This window comes from Cherax quadricarinatus, chromosome 87 (assembly GCF_038502225.1).
Source record: "Cherax quadricarinatus isolate ZL_2023a chromosome 87, ASM3850222v1, whole genome shotgun sequence".
In the NCBI taxonomy this organism is placed as follows: Eukaryota; Metazoa; Arthropoda; class Malacostraca; order Decapoda; family Parastacidae; genus Cherax; species Cherax quadricarinatus.
Genome location: NC_091378.1, coordinates 13,718,606 through 13,740,847, shown reverse-complemented (window position 1 = coordinate 13,740,847; position 22,242 = coordinate 13,718,606). Strand labels below are relative to the sequence as shown.

The window sequence follows — 22,242 nt, the reverse complement described above, 5'->3', positions numbered from 1 at the left end:
GAATGATGATGGAAGTATTTTCTTTTTGGGGATTTTCTTTCTTTTTGGGTCACTCTGCCTCGGTGGGAGACGGCCGACTTTTTGGGGAAAAAAAAATGTTTTGGGTAAATTAATGGGAATTGCATTTCTTCATCAGGTTAAACATTTTGGGGCCAAAGGACGTGGAGTAGTTACTACAAGAACGTTTTCCAAAGGAGAGTTTGTTGTAGAGTACATAGGAGATCTGATTGATGTGAGAGAAGCCAAAGAAAGGGAGAAGATTTATTCTCAAGATTCATCAAAGGGTTGCTACAACTACTACTTTACTTTCCAAAACCAGCAATACTGGTAAGTGTGTAGGTTTTAATAAATAGTTTAGAAAGCCAAGAAAATAAATGAGAGACTTGTGCAACATTTGGGTATCTTTATTCTGGAAACATTTTGCCAGCCAGTGGCTTCTTCAGTCCAATGCAGAGTAAGCTGAAAAATAGAGATTAGGTAATCACACTAAATACATCGACTCCAGGCTGAGGGACTGATTCCCTCGCTCATTTTTCACCTTTCTCTGCATTGGACTGAAGCCACTGGCTGGCAAAACATATCCAGAATGAAGATACCCAAATGTTGCACAAGTGTCATTTATCTTGTGTGTAGGTGTCCTGATCCTTCATCTCCTTTTCATTTTTCTCCTTGTGAGTATTATTTGAATGTTGTTTTTTTCTTTTCCATCTGGTTCTGTTTAAAAACCAAGATGCTGAATGAAATTACAAGTCAGAATGCTTTCTGCAGCAAATGCATTGTTGTAAAGGAGTCTTCAGTTAGTAAAGTATTGTTTGAAGATGCTTGTTATTTCTGATATTTCCAGTATTGCAGACAGGCAGATGCACATTTGAAAAGTTTATATATTCACTTTCTTTTTCAGTGCTATTTAATGAGCTTTATTGTGTTATTATGATTTAAAATTTCATTGATTAACTTGGAATTAAGCAGGTGTGAAGTTAGAGGCCAGGGAGCAGTTTTTGTAGCAATGATTTTGCTCACTCAGCGCCTACATTAGGCCAGTTCCATTACTCAATCGATAAAATGGAAGTCAAACTAGTATTTCATTAGTATAACAAACTGCTGAGCACAAGAAACTTCCCTCACAACTATGAAGTTCCCAGAAGTTTGTAATTTGGCCAAAATTCAACAAATTCTAATTTAATAATTGCAAATAAATGCTGTATACATTTTAGCCACTAAGGAACCTTTTCTCTCTACATTAATCACATCTCCAGGCCTCTCCAATATAACACTTAACCACCCTGTTTCTTGGTTAATAAAATATAACCAAGAATAATTGGTCATTGTTTAGGCCATCCAAGTAATTGAAACAGACTGGGTCTACCATTCCTCAGGAAAATTGCTAAAATCTACCATTTTTGCTTTCTAGGCATATTTTTAGTCTGAAATTATCCCAGATCACTACCATTTCACTAGTATATCTTCCATCCTGTATGTGTAGTTCCTTTATATAAAGGGAAGGGGGACAAAAGAGATTGTAAAAATTATAGGGGAATAAGTTTATTGAGTATACCAGGAAAAATGTATGGTAGGGTTATTATTGAACGAATTAGAGGTAAGGCAGAGAGCAGGATTGCAGATGAGCAAGGGAGGCTTTAGAGTGGATAGGGGATGTGTAGATCAAGTGTTTACATTGAAGCATAAACAGTGGATCCCCGGATTACGTAATTAACCCTTTGACTGTTTCGGTCGTATATATACGTCATACGAAATACCATGTTTGAAGTATCTATATGCATAAATTCTAGTGGCTTCAAATCAAGCGGGAGAGGGCTGGTAGGCCTACATGAGAGAGTATGGGTCCGAGTGGTGGGTGTGCACCCTGTGAAAAAAATCTGGGACTCAGCAGTGCATTGTGGGAATGCCATCTTGGTAGTCCATTTTCACCATGCCTCGCAGTAAGAAGTTCCTCACTCCTCGGCGGATTGGAGGTCTTTTGTTCCCAAGTGATAGCTCTAACAGCGATGAAAGTGTCAGTGAAAGTGAATTCCCTAGTTTTCAAGTGGGTGTGACCGAAGAGAGTGCCCAGGATAACGTAATTAGTGATGAAAACCCAGATGACCCACAACCTTCCACCTCTGGTGCTGGGCCGGCTCGTTCATCTTCACCTGTACCAGGACGAAAGAGGAAACTATTTGCCCGTGTACGAGACTCAGAAGTGAGCAGTGTAAGTGATAGTGATTTCAAAGTTATTGAAAGCAGTTCTAGTTGCGACAGTGAGGGTGAATATTCCCCAGTGAAGCGGCAGTATATACGACATCGCTCGCGGTCTGGTAGTGTGCCATATGCTATTCCAAGAGGAAGGAGTAAATCTCAGAGCACATCCCATGGCCCTACACCACTACCTGATAGTGAAGATGACAATATTGTTACGATGGGTATGAATGATGAGAGTGAGGCAGCAGGCGATGGTGGTGATAGTGATGGTAGCATTAGTCATGTGGCACCACCAGCGGGCCACGCTACTACCGACGCTGCTGACTCTGCACAACTACAACCAGCCTCACCCAACCCCACACTCCCACAACAACCACAACCATGTTTCAATATCCAGAACCCATCGACTGACCGCATCTGGGATTGGCAGCAAGGTGACGAGTTTGTTCCCAGTCCCCATGACTTTGAAAACACAAAGTGGAATACGGCCATCATGTACACTTGGGAACAATGCCACTGAACTGGAATGCTTTCAATTGTTCTTCGATGATCCCCTGATGGACATTATTGCCAGGGAAAGCAATACATACTTTGAGTACACCATGGCAAACACTTTTCATTCAAGATCATGCCTGCACCAGTGGAAGGACACAACTATGGCAGAGATGTATCTGCTCTTTGCCACAATAATGCTTATGCCATATGTGTATAAGCACAGTGTCAACACATACTGGTCGACAGACTGCCTGATTTTAACCCCAGCTTTCAGTGACATTATACCAGTAAATAGATTTGTGTTACCGTTACATATGTTACACTTTTCAGACAAAACCAGGCCTGACAGAAGCAACAGGTTATATAAGATCAGAAATGTGTTTATGTACCTGAAACAAAAGTGCTGTATGTATTTTTATCCCTTTAGGAAGCTTGTTATTGATGAGTCTTTGATTTTGTTCAAAGGAAGACTCTCATTCAAGCAGTACATACCAAGCAAGAAGAAACTCTTTGGTATAAAGTTATTTGTTCTGTGTGATTGCAAAACTGGTCCAGTTTTGGATGTAATTGTGTACACTGGCGGTAAAACATTGCAAGATACCAGGAAGTTACTGGGTATCTCGGGTGATGTGGTTAGAACAATGATAGAACCATATCTTGGTAAGGGGCATATTTATATACTGACAACTGGTACACAAGCCCTTTACTCAGTGATTTCTTGCGAGTGAACATGACAGATGTGTGTGGCACAGTGCATGGAAATCGTAAGCATATGCCTAGGTTTGACGCTGGAAGTCGTAGAGGTGAGGTGCAGGTGTTTGCTGCCAATGACATAATGACATTTTGGTGGCATGACAAACGTGATGTCACACTGCTGACATCAGTTCACCGACATGAAATGGTAGACACTGGCAAGCAGAATAGAGAGACCAATGAACCCATCGTAAAACCTGCAGCTGTGATGGATTACAACCTCAATATGCGCTTAGTGAACAAATGTGACATGCAGATTGGGTTTGCAGACTGTGTTCGCAAGAGTTATAAGTGGTACATAAAACTGTTTTTCCATCTTCTTGACATTTCCATGCTGAATGCTTATAATATGTACAAGTTGAAGACCAACAACAAACCCAAATACGGTGAATTTTGTTTGTCAGTCATCAGACAAATAATATTCAAGTACCAAGGAACAACACTTGCAATAGACCAGCGCCCACGAAATTATCAACACACGTCCTCTCGTCTGAGGCTTGGTGATCACTACCCCATACCACTGCCTGCTACTGCTCTCAGAAAAATGCTCAGAAGAGGTGTTTTGTCTGTGGACATGCCACAAAACGCCCACAAAAATGCAGACACTCATTTTATGTGTGAGGAGTGTAAAACACCATTGTGCTTATACCCGTGTTTCAAAGAATTCCACAAGCTACAGCAGTTCTAGAAAAGTGTCCAGTGATTGTACGTATGTATATACACCTACCATCTGACTTACGACCTGCTCGACATACGTCCACTCGAGTTACGACCGTGCATCTGGCAGCTGGGCTGGGTTGGCTGATGCACACCGCTGTACAATATTTGACAATACTCGCGGCATCATGCAGGCAGCATCAGTTTAAGTAACCCTGCCCTATCAGCAGCATCATACTGTATTAACTGTACTGACTGGACAGTAAATTTCACCATGGCCCCTAAGATGAAGTCTGAATCTTGCACTGGAGATCGTGGCAAGAAAGGCTCTTACTCTCGAACTCTCTATTTGTTTTCACTGTCGCACATAAACCTGTCTGTATCTGTTTGCTGTATATCTGTGTCTGTCTGTATCTCTGTGTGTGTTTGTCTACCAGTCTGTCTTAATGTCTACCTGTGTCTGTCTTTGTCTACCTCTGTCTCTCTTTCTGTCTGCTTATCTGTTTCAGAGCCACTCATTAAGAGTGTAATTGGTCTTGACGCCATATTAATAATGATGATAATAATAATCACTGAGGCGCATTAAATGTGTATAAAACGTTAATATAGACATTTTGCTTAATCCATCTACGATTTTTTTTTTTTTTCAAAATTATGTAATAAACATACTACATAACATATAAACATATAAATTAACAAATATGAGATGTTTTTCTGGTCAGCTTGACAGAGTGAACAAAAACCATTCGTGTCCAGGCTGGTAACAACAACAACGTTTGTTTGTTTACATAACTTGCCAACCTACCCCCTCATTCTTTCTCTCATTTATTCAATTAATCTTGTTTACTCACCTCTCACTCTACATTACGACTACAGATATTTTAAGGCAAGTAATGAGTGGACATGATTATTATATTATAGCTTAATAATAATAATATTAATTTTTTTTTTCAACAAGTCGGCCGTCTCCCACCGAGGCAGGGTGACCCAAAAAAGAAAGAAAATCCCCAAAAAGAAAATACTTCCATCATCATTCAACACTTTCACCTCACTCACACATTATCACTGTTTCTGCAGAGGTGCTCAGAATACAACAATTTAGAAGCATACACATATAAAGATACACAACATATACCTCCAAACTGCCAATATCCCAAACCCCTCCTTTAAAGTGCAGGCATTGTACTTCCCATTTCCAGGACTCAAGTCCGACTATATGAAAATAACCAGTTTCCCTGAATCCCTTCACTAAATATTACCCTGCTCACACTCCAACAGATCGTCAGGTCCCAAGTACCATTCGTCTCCATTCACTCCTATCTAACACGCTCACGCACGCTTGCTGGAAGTCCAAGCCCCTTGCCCACAAAACCTCCTTTACCCCCTCTCTCCAACCCTTTCGAGGACGACCCCTACCCTGCCTTCCTTCCCCTATAGATTTATATACTTTCCATTTCATTTTACTTTGATCCATTCTCTCTCAATGACCAAACCACCTCAACAACCCCTCTTCAGCTCTCTGACTAATACTCTTATTAACTCCACACCTTTTCCTAATTTCCACACTCCGAATTTTCTGCATAATATTTACACCACACATTGCCCTTAACCCTTTGAGGGTCGACAGGCCCTCTCTGAAACTCGTTCTCAGGGGCGGCCAAATTTAAAAAAAAATATATTATTTTCTCTTGTGAAACAATAGAGAATCTTTTCCCGATCATAAAGACACCAAAAGTTTGAAATTTGATAGAAAACTTACGGGATTATGCTCTCGCAAAGTTAGTGGTCTCGGCGATGTTTACGCATCTGCGATTTTGCCCACTTTGAATCCCATTTTCGGCCAATTTCACTGTACTAGTCGACAAAAAACATGAATATTTCGCTAGAACTCCATTTTTTCTATCGAATGGGTGCAAGAAACCACCCATTTATGAAATTCAACTATCCAGTACAGTGGTCAGAATTTAGCAATTTTGCCAATTTCACACAAATTTCAAAAGATGCCAATTTCCAAATAGGGTCCAGAATAAACAAGAAAGACATTCCTGGCACTAAAATGACATTTCCTCTAGTCATTAGTCACGTCTCAAGGCCTCTCTTATATTCTTTTGCTTTCCACTTTGAATTTTTATTCTCACAAAAAATATAAGATTTACTGTTATGCAGACTACTGCATTAGTGTAAAAAATGGTATAAATATTATTTCAAGGCACCTTTCATTGTAAAACCAGTCAAAATCATCTCAATTTCTGTAATATGTCTTCCATTCTATAAAATGAGACCAAGAAAACTAGAATACAACAATAAATACCATTCGAAAATACACTGCAAAGTCGCTGATTTATTCCAAAAAAATGGTAAAAGTTTTTTTTTTCTCATTATGCACTGTGTGCTGCAGGATTTTTTTTAGACTGTGCACACTGACCACATAGACCCATTCTTTCATATGAAGGCCTACCAGCTTACTCCCACTAGATTTGAGGCCGCTAGAATTTATGCGTACTAGTACGTCAAAAACCCCTACGCGTAAGACGTACTAGTACGACCAAAACCCTCAAAGGGTTAAACAGGACATCTCCACTGCCTCCAACCGTCTCCTCGCTGCTGCATTTACCACCCAAGCTTCACACCCATATAAGAGTGTTGGTACTACTGTACTTTCATACATTCCCTTTTTTGCCTCCATAGATAACGTTTTTTGACTCCACATATACCTCAACGCACCACTCACCTTTTTTCCCTCGTCAATTCTATGATTAACCTCATCCTTCATAAATCCATCCGCCGACACGTCAACTCCCAAGTATCTGAAAACATTCACTTCTTCCATACTCCTCCTCCCCAATTTGATATCCAATTTTTCTTTATCTAAATCATTTGATACCCTCATCACCTTACTCTTTTCAATGTTCACTTTCAACTTTCTACCTTTACACATATTCCCAAACTCATCCACTAACCTTTGCAATTTTTCTTTAGAATCTCCCATAAGCACAGTATCATCAGCAAAAAGTAACTGTGTCAATTCCCATTTTGAATTTGATTCCCCAAAATTTAATCCCACCCCTCTCCCGAACACCCTAGCATTTACTTCCTTTACAACCCCATCTATAAATATATTAAACAACCATGGTGACATTACACATCCCTGTCTAAGACCTACTTTTACCGGAAAGTAGTCTCCCTCTCTTCTACACACCCTAACCTGGGCCTCACTATCCTCATAAAAACTCTTTACAGCATTTAATAACTTACCACCTATTCCATATACTTGCAACATCTGCCACATTGCTCCTCTATCCACTCTATCATATGCCTTTTCTAAATCCATAAATGCAATAAAAACTTCCCTACCTTTATCTAAATACTGTTCACATATATGCTTCAATGTAAACACTTGATCTACACATCCCCTACTCACTCTGAAACCTCCTTGCTCATCCGCAGTCCTACATTCTGTCTTATCTCTAATTCTTTCAATTATAACCCTACCGTACACTTTTCCTGGTATACTCAGTATACTTATTCCTCTATAATTTTTAGTCTCTTTTGTCCCCTTTCCCTTTATATAAAGGGACTATACATGCTCTCCGCCAATCCCTAGGTACCTTCCCCTCTTTCGTACATTTATTAAACAAAAGTACCAAGCACTCCAACACTATATTTCCCCCTGCTTTTAACATTTCTGTCATGATCCCATCATTTCCAGCTGCTTTACCCCCTTTCATTCTACGTAATGCCTCATGTACCTCCCCCACACTTACATTCTGCTCTTCGTCACTCCTGAAAGATGATATACCTCCCTGACCAGTGCATGAAATTACTGCCTCCCTTTCTTCCTCAACATTTAAAGGTTCCTCAAAATATTCTCGCCATCTACCTAATACCTCCCTTTCCCCATCTACTAATTCCCCTACTCTGTTTTTAACTGACAAATCCATACTTTCCCTAGGCTTTCTTAACTTGTTTAACTCGCTCCAAAAATTTTTCTTATTTTCATTAAAATTTCTTGACAGTGCCTCTCCCACTCTATCATCTGCTCTCCTTTTGCACTCTCTCACCACTCTCTTTACCTTTCTTTTACTCTCCATATACTCTGCTCTTCTTATAACACTTCTGCTTTGTAGAAACGTCTCATAAGCTACCTTTTTCTCTTTTATCACACCCTTCACTTCATCATTCCACCAATCACTCCTCTTTCCTCCTGTCCCCACCCTCCTATAACCACAAACTTCTGCCCCACATTCTAATACTGCATTTTTAAAACTATTCCAACCCTCTTCAACCCCCCCCACTACTCATCTTTGTACTAGCCCACCTTTCTGCCAATAGTCGCTTATATCTCACCTGAACTTCCTCCTCCCTTAGTTTACACACTTTCACCTCCCTCTTACTTGTTGTTGCCCCCTTCCTCTTTTCCCATCTACCTCTTACTCTAACTGTAGCTACAACTAAATAATGATCCGATATATCAGTTGCCCCTCTATAAACATGTACATCCTGGAGCCTACCCATCAACCTTTTATCCACCAGTACATAATCTAATAAACTACTTTCATTACGTGCTACATCATACCTTGTACAGTGGACCCCCGCATAACGATATTAATCCGTTCCTGAGAGCTCATTATTATGCGAAATTATCGTTATGCGAATGAATTTTCCCCATAAGAAATAATGGAAATCAAATTAATCCGTGCAAGACACCCAAAAGTATGAAAAAAAAAATTTTACCACATGAAATATACATTTTCCTACACACAAAGAGAAGGATACATGCACAATAGTAGAGTAGTACATGCACAATATATATTGTGCATGTACTTCTCTACTAAATGAAGAATAAATGACACTTACCTTTATTGAAGATGCAGCAATGACTGATGAGACAGTGTCCTGGGAGTGCCTTTTCCTCCTGAGTACTGTAGGTCCTGTTTGGCATTTTCTTCCAGAACAGGCCTTATCACACTGTGTATGCCACTACGATTCTTAAATCTCTCAAACCAACCTTTGCTGGCTTTAAATTCACCAATATGAGCACTAGTTCCAGGCGTTTTTCCCTGTTCACCTGGGTGTTAGTCGACTGGTGTGGGTTGCATCCTGGGAGACAAGATTAAGGACCCCAATGGAAATAAGTTAGACAGTCTTCGATGACACTGACTTTTTTGGGTTATCCTGGGAGGCTAACCCTCTGGGGTTAATTGTTTCTTGGTATTCTCAATAAGCCACATCAACAACGGTGCTACAGCAGCAGCAGCAACAGACGATGCTACAGCAGCAGCAGACGGTACTACAGCAGCAGCAGCAGCAGACGGTACTACAGCAGCAGCAGCAGCAGACGGTACTACAGCAGCAGCAGCAGCAGACGGTACTACAGCAGCAGCAGCAGCAGCTGACGGTGCTACAGCAGCAGCAGCAGCAGCTGACGGTGCTACAGCAGCAGCAGCAGCTGACAGTGCTACAGCAGCAGCAGCAGCAGCTGACAGTGCAGCAGCAGCAGCAGCAGCAGCTGACAGTGCTACAGCAGCAGCAGACGATGCTACAGCAGCAGCAGATGGTACTACAGCAGCAGCAGCTGATGGTGCTACAGCATCAGCTGACAGTGCTACAGCAGCATCAGCAGTTGACCATGGTACCACAGTATTTCGATAATATTTCTCACCCTTTTTACCACAGGGTTGGCACTAGAAGCTTTCTTGGGGCCCATGGTCACTTATTTTGCAGATAAAATCACCATAAACACTGTAATAATACGAAATGTTACGATTGTATGCTTGGATGTTACCGTGGAGGCTGGCTGGTAAACAATGCCACCGGTGGAACATGTGAGGCTGGCTCAGACCGCACATTAGACGCGTCTCGGACGAATAGTGTTGAGCGGGTTTTTTAGCGGTATGCGCGGCAAAATCTTAGCGATAAAATGTATCGGTATGCGGATTTAACGTTATGTGATGCCAACGGTATGCGGGGGTCCACTGTATATTTATTTATCCTCTTTTTCATAAAATATGTATTACTTATTGCCAAATCTCTTTCTACACATAGCTCAATTAAAGGCTCCCCATTTACATTTACCCCTGGCACCCCAAATTTACCTACTACTCCCTCTATAACATTTTTACCCACTTTAGCATTGAAATCCCCAACCACCATTACTCTCACACTTGATTCAAAACTCTCCAAGCATTCACTCAACATTTCCCAAAATCTCTCTCTCTCCTCTACACTTCTCTCTTCTCCAGGTGCATACACGCTTATTATAACCCACTTTTCACATCCAATCTTTATTTTACTCCACATAATCCTTGAATTAATACATTTATAGTCCCTCATTTCCTGCCATAGCTTATCCTTCAACATTATTGCTACTCCTTCCTTAGCTCTAACTCTATTTGAAACCCCTGACCTAATCCCATTTATTCCTCTCCATTGAAACTCTCCCACCCCCTTCAGCTTTGTTTCACTTAAAGCCAGGACATCCAGCTTCTTCTCATTCATAACATCCACAATCATCTCTTTCTTATCATTTGCACAACATCCACGCACATTCAGACTTCCCACTTTGACAATTTTCTTCTTATTCTTTTTAGTAATCTTTACAGGAAAAGGGGTTACTAGCCCATTGTTCCCGGCATTTTAGTTGACTTTTACAACACACATGGCTTACAGAAGAAAGATTATTATTTCACTTCCCCATGGATATAAAAGGAAAAGTAATAAGACTAAGAACTATTAAGATAAAATCTAAGAAAACTCGTTGAATCGTCTGACCACAAGGCTGTTTTTATGACACTTAAGATCCCAACAGAACGAGGTGAGGAGTCCACACACACAACCTGGCTATGGGAAAGAGGTAATTGGCCAGCCCTTTGCTCTGAGCTCGCCACCACCGATTGGAATGCTCTTCTCCAAGGGAATGTTGACAACCAAGTGAAAGCCTTCACTGGACACATCCTTAATCTACAACAAGAACACATTCCTCACCGGCAATATGTCACGAAGCCTACAGATCAGCCTTGGTTTGGCTTTCGTTGTAGAGAGGCTGCTACTGCTAAGTACAAAGCATGGCGAAGGTATAAGAGACATCCTACCACCTATAACAGGAACTTGCACAGGCAAGCCTGTAGGCATGTGGGTGATGTTCAAAAGTGGGCCATTGCTAAATGGGAGGTGGACACTAAAAGAAAGCTAGCATCAGGTAGGATAGGCTCCAAAACCTGGTGGTCCCTGGTCAAGGACAGACAAGGTTATCTGCCTGATGAACTCATTCCACCTCTAAATCGACAAGATGGGACCACCTCTACTAGTAGTCAAGAGAAGGCGGACCTCTTTGCTGAACACTTTGCTACCAAAATGCAAGTTCCTGATCCAGCAAGGGACCCTCCTTGGCTAGCTGCAAGAACTGTGTCAAAACTGTCAGTGGTGACAATAAGGCAGGAGGAGGTGCATTTCCTTCTTAAATCGCTTGACCAAGAAAAGGCTGTGGGCCCAGACAAGTTGAGCCCAAGATTGCTGAGATGGTGTGCAGACCAGCTAGCAGCACCTCTAACTTCCATCTTTCAGCACTGCCTAGTACAGTGTAAATGGCCCCCTCTATGGAAAGAGGCAAATGTAGTCCATGTTCACAAAGAGAAGAGCAGAGCAGAAATCAGCAACTACAGACCAGTGTCACTCCTGTCAATCACTGGTAAGATCCTTGAGACAATAATCTCAAGACAAATGACAGAGTTTTTTGACTACCACTCACTACTTCGTGATCGTCAGTATGGCTTCAGGAAAGGTTACTCTGGTGCTGATCTGTTGTTAAACCTCTACAATAAGTGGCACCAGTCACTGGATGAATCCAAAGTCAGCTGTATGGTAGCACTGGACATTGCTGGCGCTTTCGACCGGGTGTGGTACCAGGGCCTCTTAGCAAAACTTCAGGCACTGGGAATTGCAGGCTCTTTCCTATGTCTCCTCAGTGATTACCTTTATGGTAGATCTATAAATGTAGTTCTCAATGGAATGGAATCAGCAAGACATCCTATTGGGGCAAGTGTTCCACAAGGAAGCGTGCTGGGACCATTGTTATGGTATGTCTACTTCAACGACCTCCTTCATCTCATCCCAGAATCACATGCATATGCAGATAACTGTACACTGACATTCACTTATCCAAGAGAAGAAATGCCAGCTGCTCTAAGCTACATCAATCACCAGCTAAGAGCTATATCACCTTGCACCTGAGAAAACGCAAATGATGATCGTCTCTAGGCACCATGATGGTAATGCTGGTGCAGTAGTAAGGATGAATGGGAGGGTGTTGGCACCTAGAGAAGAAGTTGATATCCTTGGGATGAAATTTGACTCCAAACTAACCATGAAGACCCATGTTGTAAATCTAGCAAACAAGGCAACCAGGAAGCTTACAGCACTTCGCCGTATCTCGCATCTGCTTGATAGTAGGGGTTGCAAGATTCTGTATGAGGCACAAGTACACTATCACCTTGAGTATGCCCCACTTTCTTGGTTTGCCTGCCCCCCCCCCCCCCTCTCATCTGCGACTGCTTGACAGTGGAGAACAGAGCAAGATGTCTCATCTCTTGCCTGGACCCATCCTGGATAGATCTGTCATTTCAGCAGAGCCTTCAACACAGGAGGGATGTGGGTGGCCTTACCGTTATGTACAAGGCCAATATTGTCAAAGTACCACACTTGGATCCACTTCAAGGACAGCGTGAAACAAGCTTTTATGCCACAAGACGGGCAGAAAGCAGTAACTTCACTCTGGCTGTACCCTTCTCCAGAACATCACTCCATCTGAGATCATATATACCCAGGATGACTCAAGTATGGAACACATTCGTACAGCATAATGATGTCAGCGAGATAAAGTCAGTTGATCAAATGAAAATGCTGGCCCACAGATGGCTCCAACTTCATCTTGTTCCCTACTTGTATGTCTCATAACAATAAAAATGCTTTCAAATGAGCTGATGTAGGTAACAGTTCTTAGCTTGCCAATAAATCAGCCACATTCGGTGAGCCAGTCAGCCAACCACCCAGCCAGCCATCCAGCTGGATACATATTACACATGTTCCAGAGTTGTTTCTCTTTACTTAGGGTATAGGATACACAGTGGAACCTAGCCTAACGAACGCATCGCATAACGTTAAATCTGCCTAGCGATACATTTTAATGCAAAAATTTTGCCTCAGCTAGCGCTAAAATACTCGCTCAATGCGATACGTTCAAGACGCGTCCATGTGCGGCCTGAGCCCGCCTCACTTGTTCCTTGGGTGCCAGTGTTTACAAGCCAGCCACCGCGGTCGCTTCCAAGCATACAATCGGAACATTTCATGTTATCACAGCATTTTTAGTGATTGCACCTGCAAAATAAGTCTCCATGGGCCCCAAGAAAGCTTCTAGTGCCAGCCCTACAGCAAAAAGAGTGAGAATTACTATGGATATGAAGAAAGAGATCATTGCTAAGTATGAAAGTTGAGTGCGTGTCTCCGAGCTGGCCAGATTGTACACAAAACCCCAATCAACCATCGCTACTATTGTGGCCAAGAAAACGGCAATCAAGAAAGCTGTTCTTGCCAAAGGTGCAACTTTGTTTTCGAAACAGGGATCGCAAGTGATAGAAGATGTTGAGAGACTTTTATTGGTGTGGATAAACGAAAAACAGATAACAGGAGATAGCATCTCTCAAGCGATCATATGTGAAAAGGCTAGGAAGTTGCATGACGATTTAATTAGAAAAATGCCTGCAACTAGTGATGTGAGTGAATTTAAGTCCAGCAGAGGTTGGTTTGAGAGATTCAAGAATCGTAGTGGCATACATAGTGTGATAAGGCATGGTGAGGCTGCCAGTTCAGACCACAAAGCAGCTGAAAAATATGTGCAGGAATTCAAGAAGTACGCAGACAGTGAAGGACTGAAACCTGAACAAGTGTTTAATTGTGACGAAACAGGCCTGTTTTGGAAGAAAATGCCAAACAAGACGTACATTACTCAGGAGGAAAAGGCACTCCCAGGACATAAGCCTATGAAAGGCAGGCTTACTCTGCTGATCTGTGCCAATGCTAGTGGTGATTGCAAAGTGAAGCCTTTATTGATGTATCACTCTGAAACTCCCAGAGTGTTCAGGAAGAACAATGTCCTCAAGGCTAATTTGTGTGTGCTGTGGAGGACAAACAGAAAGGCATGGGTCACTAGGAACTTTTTCTATGACTGGTTACACCATGCATTTGCCCCCATTGTGAAAAATTACCTAATTGAAAAGAAATTAGACCTTAAGTGCCTCCTGGTATTAGACAATGCTCCTGGTCATCCTTCAGACGTGGCAGAGCGACTTTGTGCAGAAATGAGCTTCATTAAGGTCAAGTTTTTGCCTCCTAATACCACTCCTCTCCTGCAGCCCATGGACCAGCAGGTCACTTCCAACTTCAAGAAACTGTACACAAAAGCTTTGTTTGAAAGGTGCTTTGTAGTGACCTCAGAAACTCAATTGACTCTAAGAGAGTTTTGGAGAGATCACTTTAGCATCCTCAATTGTGTAAACATTATAGGTAAGGCTTGGGAGGAAGTGACTAAGAGGACCTTGAACTCTGCTTGGAAGAAACTGTGGCCAGAATGTGTAGACAAAAGGGATTTTGAAGGGTTTGAGGCTAACCCTGGGAATCTTATGCCAGTTGAAGAATCCATTGTGGCATTGGGGAAGTCCTTGGGGTTGGAGGTTAGTGGGGAGGATGTGGAAGAGTTGGTGGAGGAGGACAATGATGAAGTAACCACTGATGAGCTGCTAGATCATCTTCAACAGCAAGAGGCCACACCTGAGGAAACTGCTTCGGAGGAGGGGATAGAGAAATTGAGCAAGTTACCTACTTCAAAGATTAAGGAAATGTGTGCAATGTGGCTTAAAGTGCAAACCTCAACCTCACCCTATTGCAAGCCGTGTTGGCAACCTGTACACTGACAATGTTGTGAAACACTTTAGGAATGTCATAGAGGAACGGGAGGTACAGGCCTCTATGGACAGATATGTTGTGCTACAGAGGTCCAGTGACTCTCAAGCTGGTCCTAGTGGTATTAAAAGAAGAAGGAAAGTAACTCCGGAAAAGGACTTGCCACCTCAAGTCCAAATGGAAGGGGATTCCCCTTCTAAACACAAACGCTATCAACACTCTCCCCTCCTCCCATCCCATCAATCATCACCAGATCTTCAATAAAGGTAGGTGTCATGTAACTGTGCATGTCTTCTTCAGTTTGTGTGTATTAAAATTAATATTTCATGTGGTAAAAAATTTTTTTTTTGTTCATACTTTGGGGTGTCAGGAACGGAATAATTTGATTTCCATTATTTCTTATGGGGAAAATTAATTCGCCTAACATTGAGCTCTCAGAAACGGATTAATAGTGTTAGGCGAGGGTCCAATTTACTACATTCTGGCAGGATGACACTACCAGTGGTATTCTCCCATTCCACTGTGTCGACAGTACATAAAGATAATAGTAACATATGATGCTGTATGCAATGTAAAATTTACAATACAGATCACTACCATGTATACATTATATACAGTACTTAAATAATTAAAATATAACAATAGAAATTGAAAGAATTAGAGGTAAGACAGAATGTAGAATTGCGGATGAGCAAGGAGGCTTCAGAGTGGGTAGGGGATGTGTAGATCAAGTGTTTACATTGAAGCATATATGTGAACAGTATTTAGATAAAGGTAGGGAAGTTTTTATTTCATTTATGGATTTAGGAAAGGCATATGATAGAGTGGATAGAGGAGCAATGTGGCAGATGTTGCAAGTTTATGGAATAGGTGGTAAGTTACTAAATGCTGTAAAGAGCTTTTATGAGGATAGTGAGGCTCAGGTTAGGGTGTGTAGAAGAGAGGGAGAATACTTCCCGGTAAAAGTAGGTCTTAGACAGGGATGTGTAATGTCACCATGGTTGTTTAATATATTTATAGATGGGGTTGTAAAAGAAGTAAATGCTAGGGTGTTCGGGAGAGGGGTGGGATTAAATTATGGGGAATCAAATTCAAAATGGGAATTGACACAGTTACTTTTTGCAGATGATACTGTGCTTATGGGAGATTCTAAAGAAAAATTGCAAAGGTTAGTGGATGAGTTTGAGAATGTGTGTAAAGGTAGAAAGTTGAAAGTGAACATAGAAAAGAGTAAGGTGATGAGGGTATCAAATGATTTAGATAAAGAAAAATTGGATATCAAATTGGGGAGGAGGAGTATGGAAGAAGTGAATGTTTTCAGATACTTGGGAGTTGACGTGTCGGCGGATGGATTTATGAAGGATGAGGTTAATCATAGAATTGATGAGGGAAAAAAGGTGAGTGGTGCGTTGAGGTATATGTGGAGTCAAAAAACGTTATCTATGGAGGCAAAGAAGGGAATGTATGAGGTTAGTGGGGAGGATGTGGAAGAGTTGGTGGAGGAGGACAATGATGAAGTAACCACTGATGAGCTGCTAGATCATCTTCAACAGCAAGAGGCCACACCTGAGGAAACTGCTTCGGAGGAGGGGATAGAGAAATTGAGCAAGTTACCTACTTCAAAGATTAAGGAAATGTGTGCAATGTGGCTTAAAGTGCAAACCTCAACCTCACCCTATTGCAAGCCGTGTTGGCAACCTGTACACTGACAATGTTGTGAAACACTTTAGGAATGTCATAGAGGAACGGGAGGTACAGGCCTCTATGGACAGATATGTTGTGCTACAGAGGTCCAGTGACTCTCAAGCTGGTCCTAGTGGTATTAAAAGAAGAAGGAAAGTAACTCCGGAAAAGGACTTGCCACCTCAAGTCCAAATGGAAGGGGATTCCCCTTCTAAACACAAACGCTATCAACACTCTCCCCTCCTCCCATCCCATCAATCATCACCAGATCTTCAATAAAGGTAGGTGTCATGTAACTGTGCATGTCTTCTTCAGTTTGTGTGTATTAAAATTAATATTTCATGTGGTAAAAAATTTTTTTTTTGTTCATACTTTGGGGTGTCAGGAACGGAATAATTTGATTTCCATTATTTCTTATGGGGAAAATTAATTCGCCTAACATTGAGCTCTCAGAAACGGATTAATAGTGTTAGGCGAGGGTCCAATTTACTACATTCTGGCAGGATGACACTACCAGTGGTATTCTCCCATTCCACTGTGTCGACAGTACATAAAGATAATAGTAACATATGATGCTGTATGCAATGTAAAATTTACAATACAGATCACTACCATGTATACATTATATACAGTACTTAAATAATTAAAATATAACAATAGAAATTGAAAGAATTAGAGGTAAGACAGAATGTAGAATTGCGGATGAGCAAGGAGGCTTCAGAGTGGGTAGGGGATGTGTAGATCAAGTGTTTACATTGAAGCATATATGTGAACAGTATTTAGATAAAGGTAGGGAAGTTTTTATTTCATTTATGGATTTAGGAAAGGCATATGATAGAGTGGATAGAGGAGCAATGTGGCAGATGTTGCAAGTTTATGGAATAGGTGGTAAGTTACTAAATGCTGTAAAGAGCTTTTATGAGGATAGTGAGGCTCAGGTTAGGGTGTGTAGAAGAGAGGGAGAATACTTCCCGGTAAAAGTAGGTCTTAGACAGGGATGTGTAATGTCACCATGGTTGTTTAATATATTTATAGATGGGGTTGTAAAAGAAGTAAATGCTAGGGTGTTCGGGAGAGGGGTGGGATTAAATTATGGGGAATCAAATTCAAAATGGGAATTGACACAGTTACTTTTTGCAGATGATACTGTGCTTATGGGAGATTCTAAAGAAAAATTGCAAAGGTTAGTGGATGAGTTTGAGAATGTGTGTAAAGGTAGAAAGTTGAAAGTGAACATAGAAAAGAGTAAGGTGATGAGGGTATCAAATGATTTAGATAAAGAAAAATTGGATATCAAATTGGGGAGGAGGAGTATGGAAGAAGTGAATGTTTTCAGATACTTGGGAGTTGACGTGTCGGCGGATGGATTTATGAAGGATGAGGTTAATCATAGAATTGATGAGGGAAAAAAGGTGAGTGGTGCGTTGAGGTATATGTGGAGTCAAAAAACGTTATCTATGGAGGCAAAGAAGGGAATGTATGAAAGTATAGTAGTACCAACACTCTTATATGGATGTGAAGCTTGGGTGGTAAATGCAGCAGCGAGGAGACGGTTGGAGGCAGTGGAGATGTCATGTTTAAGGGCAATGTGTGGTGTAAATATTATGCAGAAAATTCGGAGTGTGGAAATTAGGAGTAGGTGTGGAGTTAATAAAAGCATTAGTCAGAGGGCAGAAGAGGGGTTGTTGAGGTGGTTTGGTCATTTAGAGATAATGGATCAAAGTAGAATGACATGGAAAGCATATAAATCTATAGGGGAAGGAAAGAGGGGTAGGGGTCGTCCTCGAAAGGGTTGGAAAGAGGGGGTAAAGGAGGTTTTGTGGGCGAGGGGCTTGGACTTCCAGCAAGCGTGCATGAGCGTGTTAGATAGGAGTGAATGGAGACGAATGATACTTGGGACCTGACGATCTGTTGGAGTGTGAGCAGGGTAATATTTAGTGAAGGGATTCAGGGAAACCGGTTATTTTCATATAGTCGGACTTGAGTCCTGGAAATGGGAAGTACAATGCCTGCACTTTAAAGGAGGGGTTTGGGATATTGGCAGTTTGGAGGGATATGTTGTGTATCTTTATACGTATATGCTTCTAAACTGTTGTATTCTGAGCACCTCTGCAAAAGCAGTGATAATGTGTGAGTGTGGTGAAAGTGTTGAATGATGATGAAAGTATTTTCTTTTTGGGGATTTTCTTTCTTTTTTTGGGTCACCCTGCCTCGGTGGGAGACGACCGACTTGTTGAAAAAAAAAAAAATAACAATAGAAGTAAATTATGGTAAAAAGAATGAAATGATTGTACATTACATTACAGTATTATGTAGGTAGTTTATATAGGAAAGGTTTGACATTATGCCCTACCCAATATGTCGCCAATTTTCAAAGGTTCGACTTGCGTCCATTTTGACTTACGACCAGTTGGTTGGAACCAAGCTTGGTCGTAAGTCGGATGGTAGGTGTATATTATAGAACAATCGTAATAAAAAAAGGCACATTCTCCCCTCTCTCTCGGCCTATTACCAAAGGGCTGGCTGGCACTAGAAGCTTTCTTTGGGCCCATGGTGGCTTATTTAGTAATTACAAGCACTAAAAAGAATGGAATAATACGAAATGTATCGTATGAACACGTGGGATCGTCCTCGCTGGCTGGTAAACAATGTCACACTGGCTGTACATGGAGTGCCAGGGCCGCTCAGGCCCTGACACGAATGACTTATACCAAGTTCAGTGACGTTCACTGAGCCAATACTTATTCTGACGACTTAATCCGGGGGTCCACTGTATGTGAACAGTATTTAGATGAAGGTAGGGAAGTTTTCATTGCATTTATGGATTTATAAAAGGCATATGATAGTGGATAGGGGAGCAATGTGGCAGATGTTGCAAGTATATGGAATAGGCAGTAAGTTACCAAATGCTGTGAAGAGTTATGAGGATAGTGAGGCTCAGGTTAGGGTGTGTAGGTGAGAGGAAGACTACTTCCCAGTAAAAGTAGGTCTTAGACAGGGATGTATAATGTCACCATGGTTGTTTAATATATTTATAGATGGGGTTGTAAAAAGTAAATGCTAGGGTGTTGGGGAGAGGGGGTGGGATTAAATTATGGGGAATCAAATACAGTGGACCCCCGGCTTAAGATATTATTTCATTCCAGAAGTATGTTCAGGTGCCATTACTGAACGAATTTGTTCCCATAAGGAATATTGTGAATTAGATTAATCCATTTCAGACCCCCAAACATAAACGTACAAACGCACTTACATAAATATACTTACATAATTGGCCACATTGGGAGCTGATCATAAAACGGGGGTCCACTGTACAAAATGGGAGTTGACAGTTACTTTTTGCTGATGATACTGTGCTTATGAGAGATTCTAAAGAAAAATTGCAATGGTTAGTGGATGAGTTCGGGAGTGTGTGTAAAGATAGAAAGTTGAAAGTGAACATAGATAAGAGTAAGATGATGAGGGTATCAAATGATTTAGATAAAGAAAAATTGAATATCACTTTGGAGAGAGGGAGGTATTTGGGAGTTGACTTGTCAGCAGATGGGTTTATGAAGGATGAGGTTAACCAAAGAATTGATGAAGGAAAAAAGGTGAGTGGTGCATTGAGGTATCTGTGGAGAGAAAAAAAGTTATCTATGGAGGCAAAGAAGGGAATGTATGAAAGTATAGTGGTACCAACACACTCATATGGGTGTGAAGCTTGGGGTGCAAATACTGCAGTGTGCAGGCGCCTGGAGACAGTGGAGATGTCTTGTCTGAGGGCAATGTGTGGTGTAAGTATTATGCAGGGAATTCTGAGTGTGGAAATTAGGAGGTGTGGAGTTACTAAAAGTATTAGTCAGAGGGGTTGTTGAGGTGGTTTGGTCATTTAGAGAGAATGGATCAAAGTCGAATGACTTGGAGAGCATATAAATCTGTAGGGGAAGGAAAGCAGGGCAGGGGTTGTCCTAGAAAAAGTTGGAGGGAGGGGGTAAAGGAGGTTTTGTGGGTGAGGGGCTTGGACTTCCAGCAAGCATGAGTGTGTGTGTTAGATAGGAGTGAATGGAGATGGATGGTTTTTGGGACTTGACGAGCTGTTGGGGTGTGAGCAGGATAATATTTAGTGAAGGGATTCAGGGAAATTCGCTACTTTTATATAGCCGGACTTGAGTACTGGAAATGGAAAGTACAATGCCTGCACTTAAAAGGAGGGGTTTGGGATATTGGCAGTTTGGAAGGGTATGTTATATATCTTTATATGTGCTTCTAAACCGTTGTATCTGGGTGCCTCTGCAAAGACAGTCATTATATGTGAGTGAGGTGAAAGTGTTGAATGATGAAAGTATTTTCTTGTAGGGGATTTTGTCTTTCTTTTTGGGTCACCCTGCCTCGGTGGGAGATGGCTGACTTGTTGGGAAAAAAAAAAAACTTATATTATTATTTCCCTGCTCACACTCCAATAGCTTTTCAAGTCCCAAAAACCATTTGTCTCCATTCACTCCTACCTAAAACGCTCACACACGCTTGCTGGAAGTCCAAGCCCCTCGCCCACAAAACCTCCTTAACCCCCTCCCTCCAACCTTTTCGTTGACGACCCCTACCCCACCTTCCTTCACATACAGATTTATACGCTCTCCATGTCATTCTACTTCGATTCAATCTCTCTAAATGACCGAACTACCTCATGTTGCAGCACAGATGCAGCTTTATCAGTAAAAAGATACAACTGTGGCTGAGATGTGTCTCTTTGCTGCAAACATGCTTGTGCCACATGTACTTTAAGCACAATAGTGGTCGACTGACTGATTAATATGTACCTTGGTATTCTGTGTTTTCATCTCTAACCAACATACTCGTCACTGAATATGCTGCACTTTTTAAACGAGTAACTGTGACTGGAATGAAGTATTATACAAGATTAGGGATGTTTTATGTACTTGAAAAATAAGATCAGTGAGTTCTTTTATCCCTTCTCCTCTTCAAGGAGGGGCTCCTTGTTGCAGCGAAGAGGCTTTTTGTCAGGAATTGGACCTTTCTGTCTTCCAGCTGAACCTAACTACTCCACACTCCTTCCTTCTCATCCCTCCTTGCCCATCCCTTCCCTTTCCTTCCTTTCTTGCTTTTTGGCCTTTGGGGTCCTCCCCTCCGAAATTTTAGCTCCTACATTGGGGAAAGGTGGTTGTTGTTTGTCCCATTCTGTTAAGAACCTTGGCAGTGCTGGTGGTTGCCGTGGAATCTGAATCATCTTGGGATGCTGTAATCCACCTCCTGAGTCCCAGAGGGCAGTTTATGGTGTCCTTCAGGTGATGGGTGTATCTGGAGGCTGCCCGTCAGCTCTAGGAGGTGGTGGCCAAAGGGGAGGGGGTTATGCCTTATGGCAGGTATCCCCCCCCCCTCCCATTTTTTCCCCCCACTAAGTCAGACAAAAAAAAGTTCCTAGGACTGCTACAGTTTGTGGAACTCTTTGAAACATGGTGTTATGCACAGTGCTGTTTTACACTCAAAATCCCCCTAACAAAC

The 22,242-nt window shown here is 41.6% G+C and overlaps 1 protein-coding gene across 1 annotated transcript in view; it reads left to right on the top strand.

Annotated features, from left to right (window-relative positions):
• Positions 1-97: 97 nt before the first annotated feature.
• Set8 (SET domain containing 8) overlaps positions 98-22,242 on the top strand; it is a 38,213-nt gene continuing 16,068 nt past the window's right edge. Inside the window, exon 1 of the mRNA XM_070103757.1 lies at positions 98-327. Coding sequence (XP_069959858.1) covers positions 113-327 — 215 coding nt within the window. The 5' untranslated portion in view covers positions 98-112. The remainder of the gene's footprint in view (positions 328-22,242) is intronic.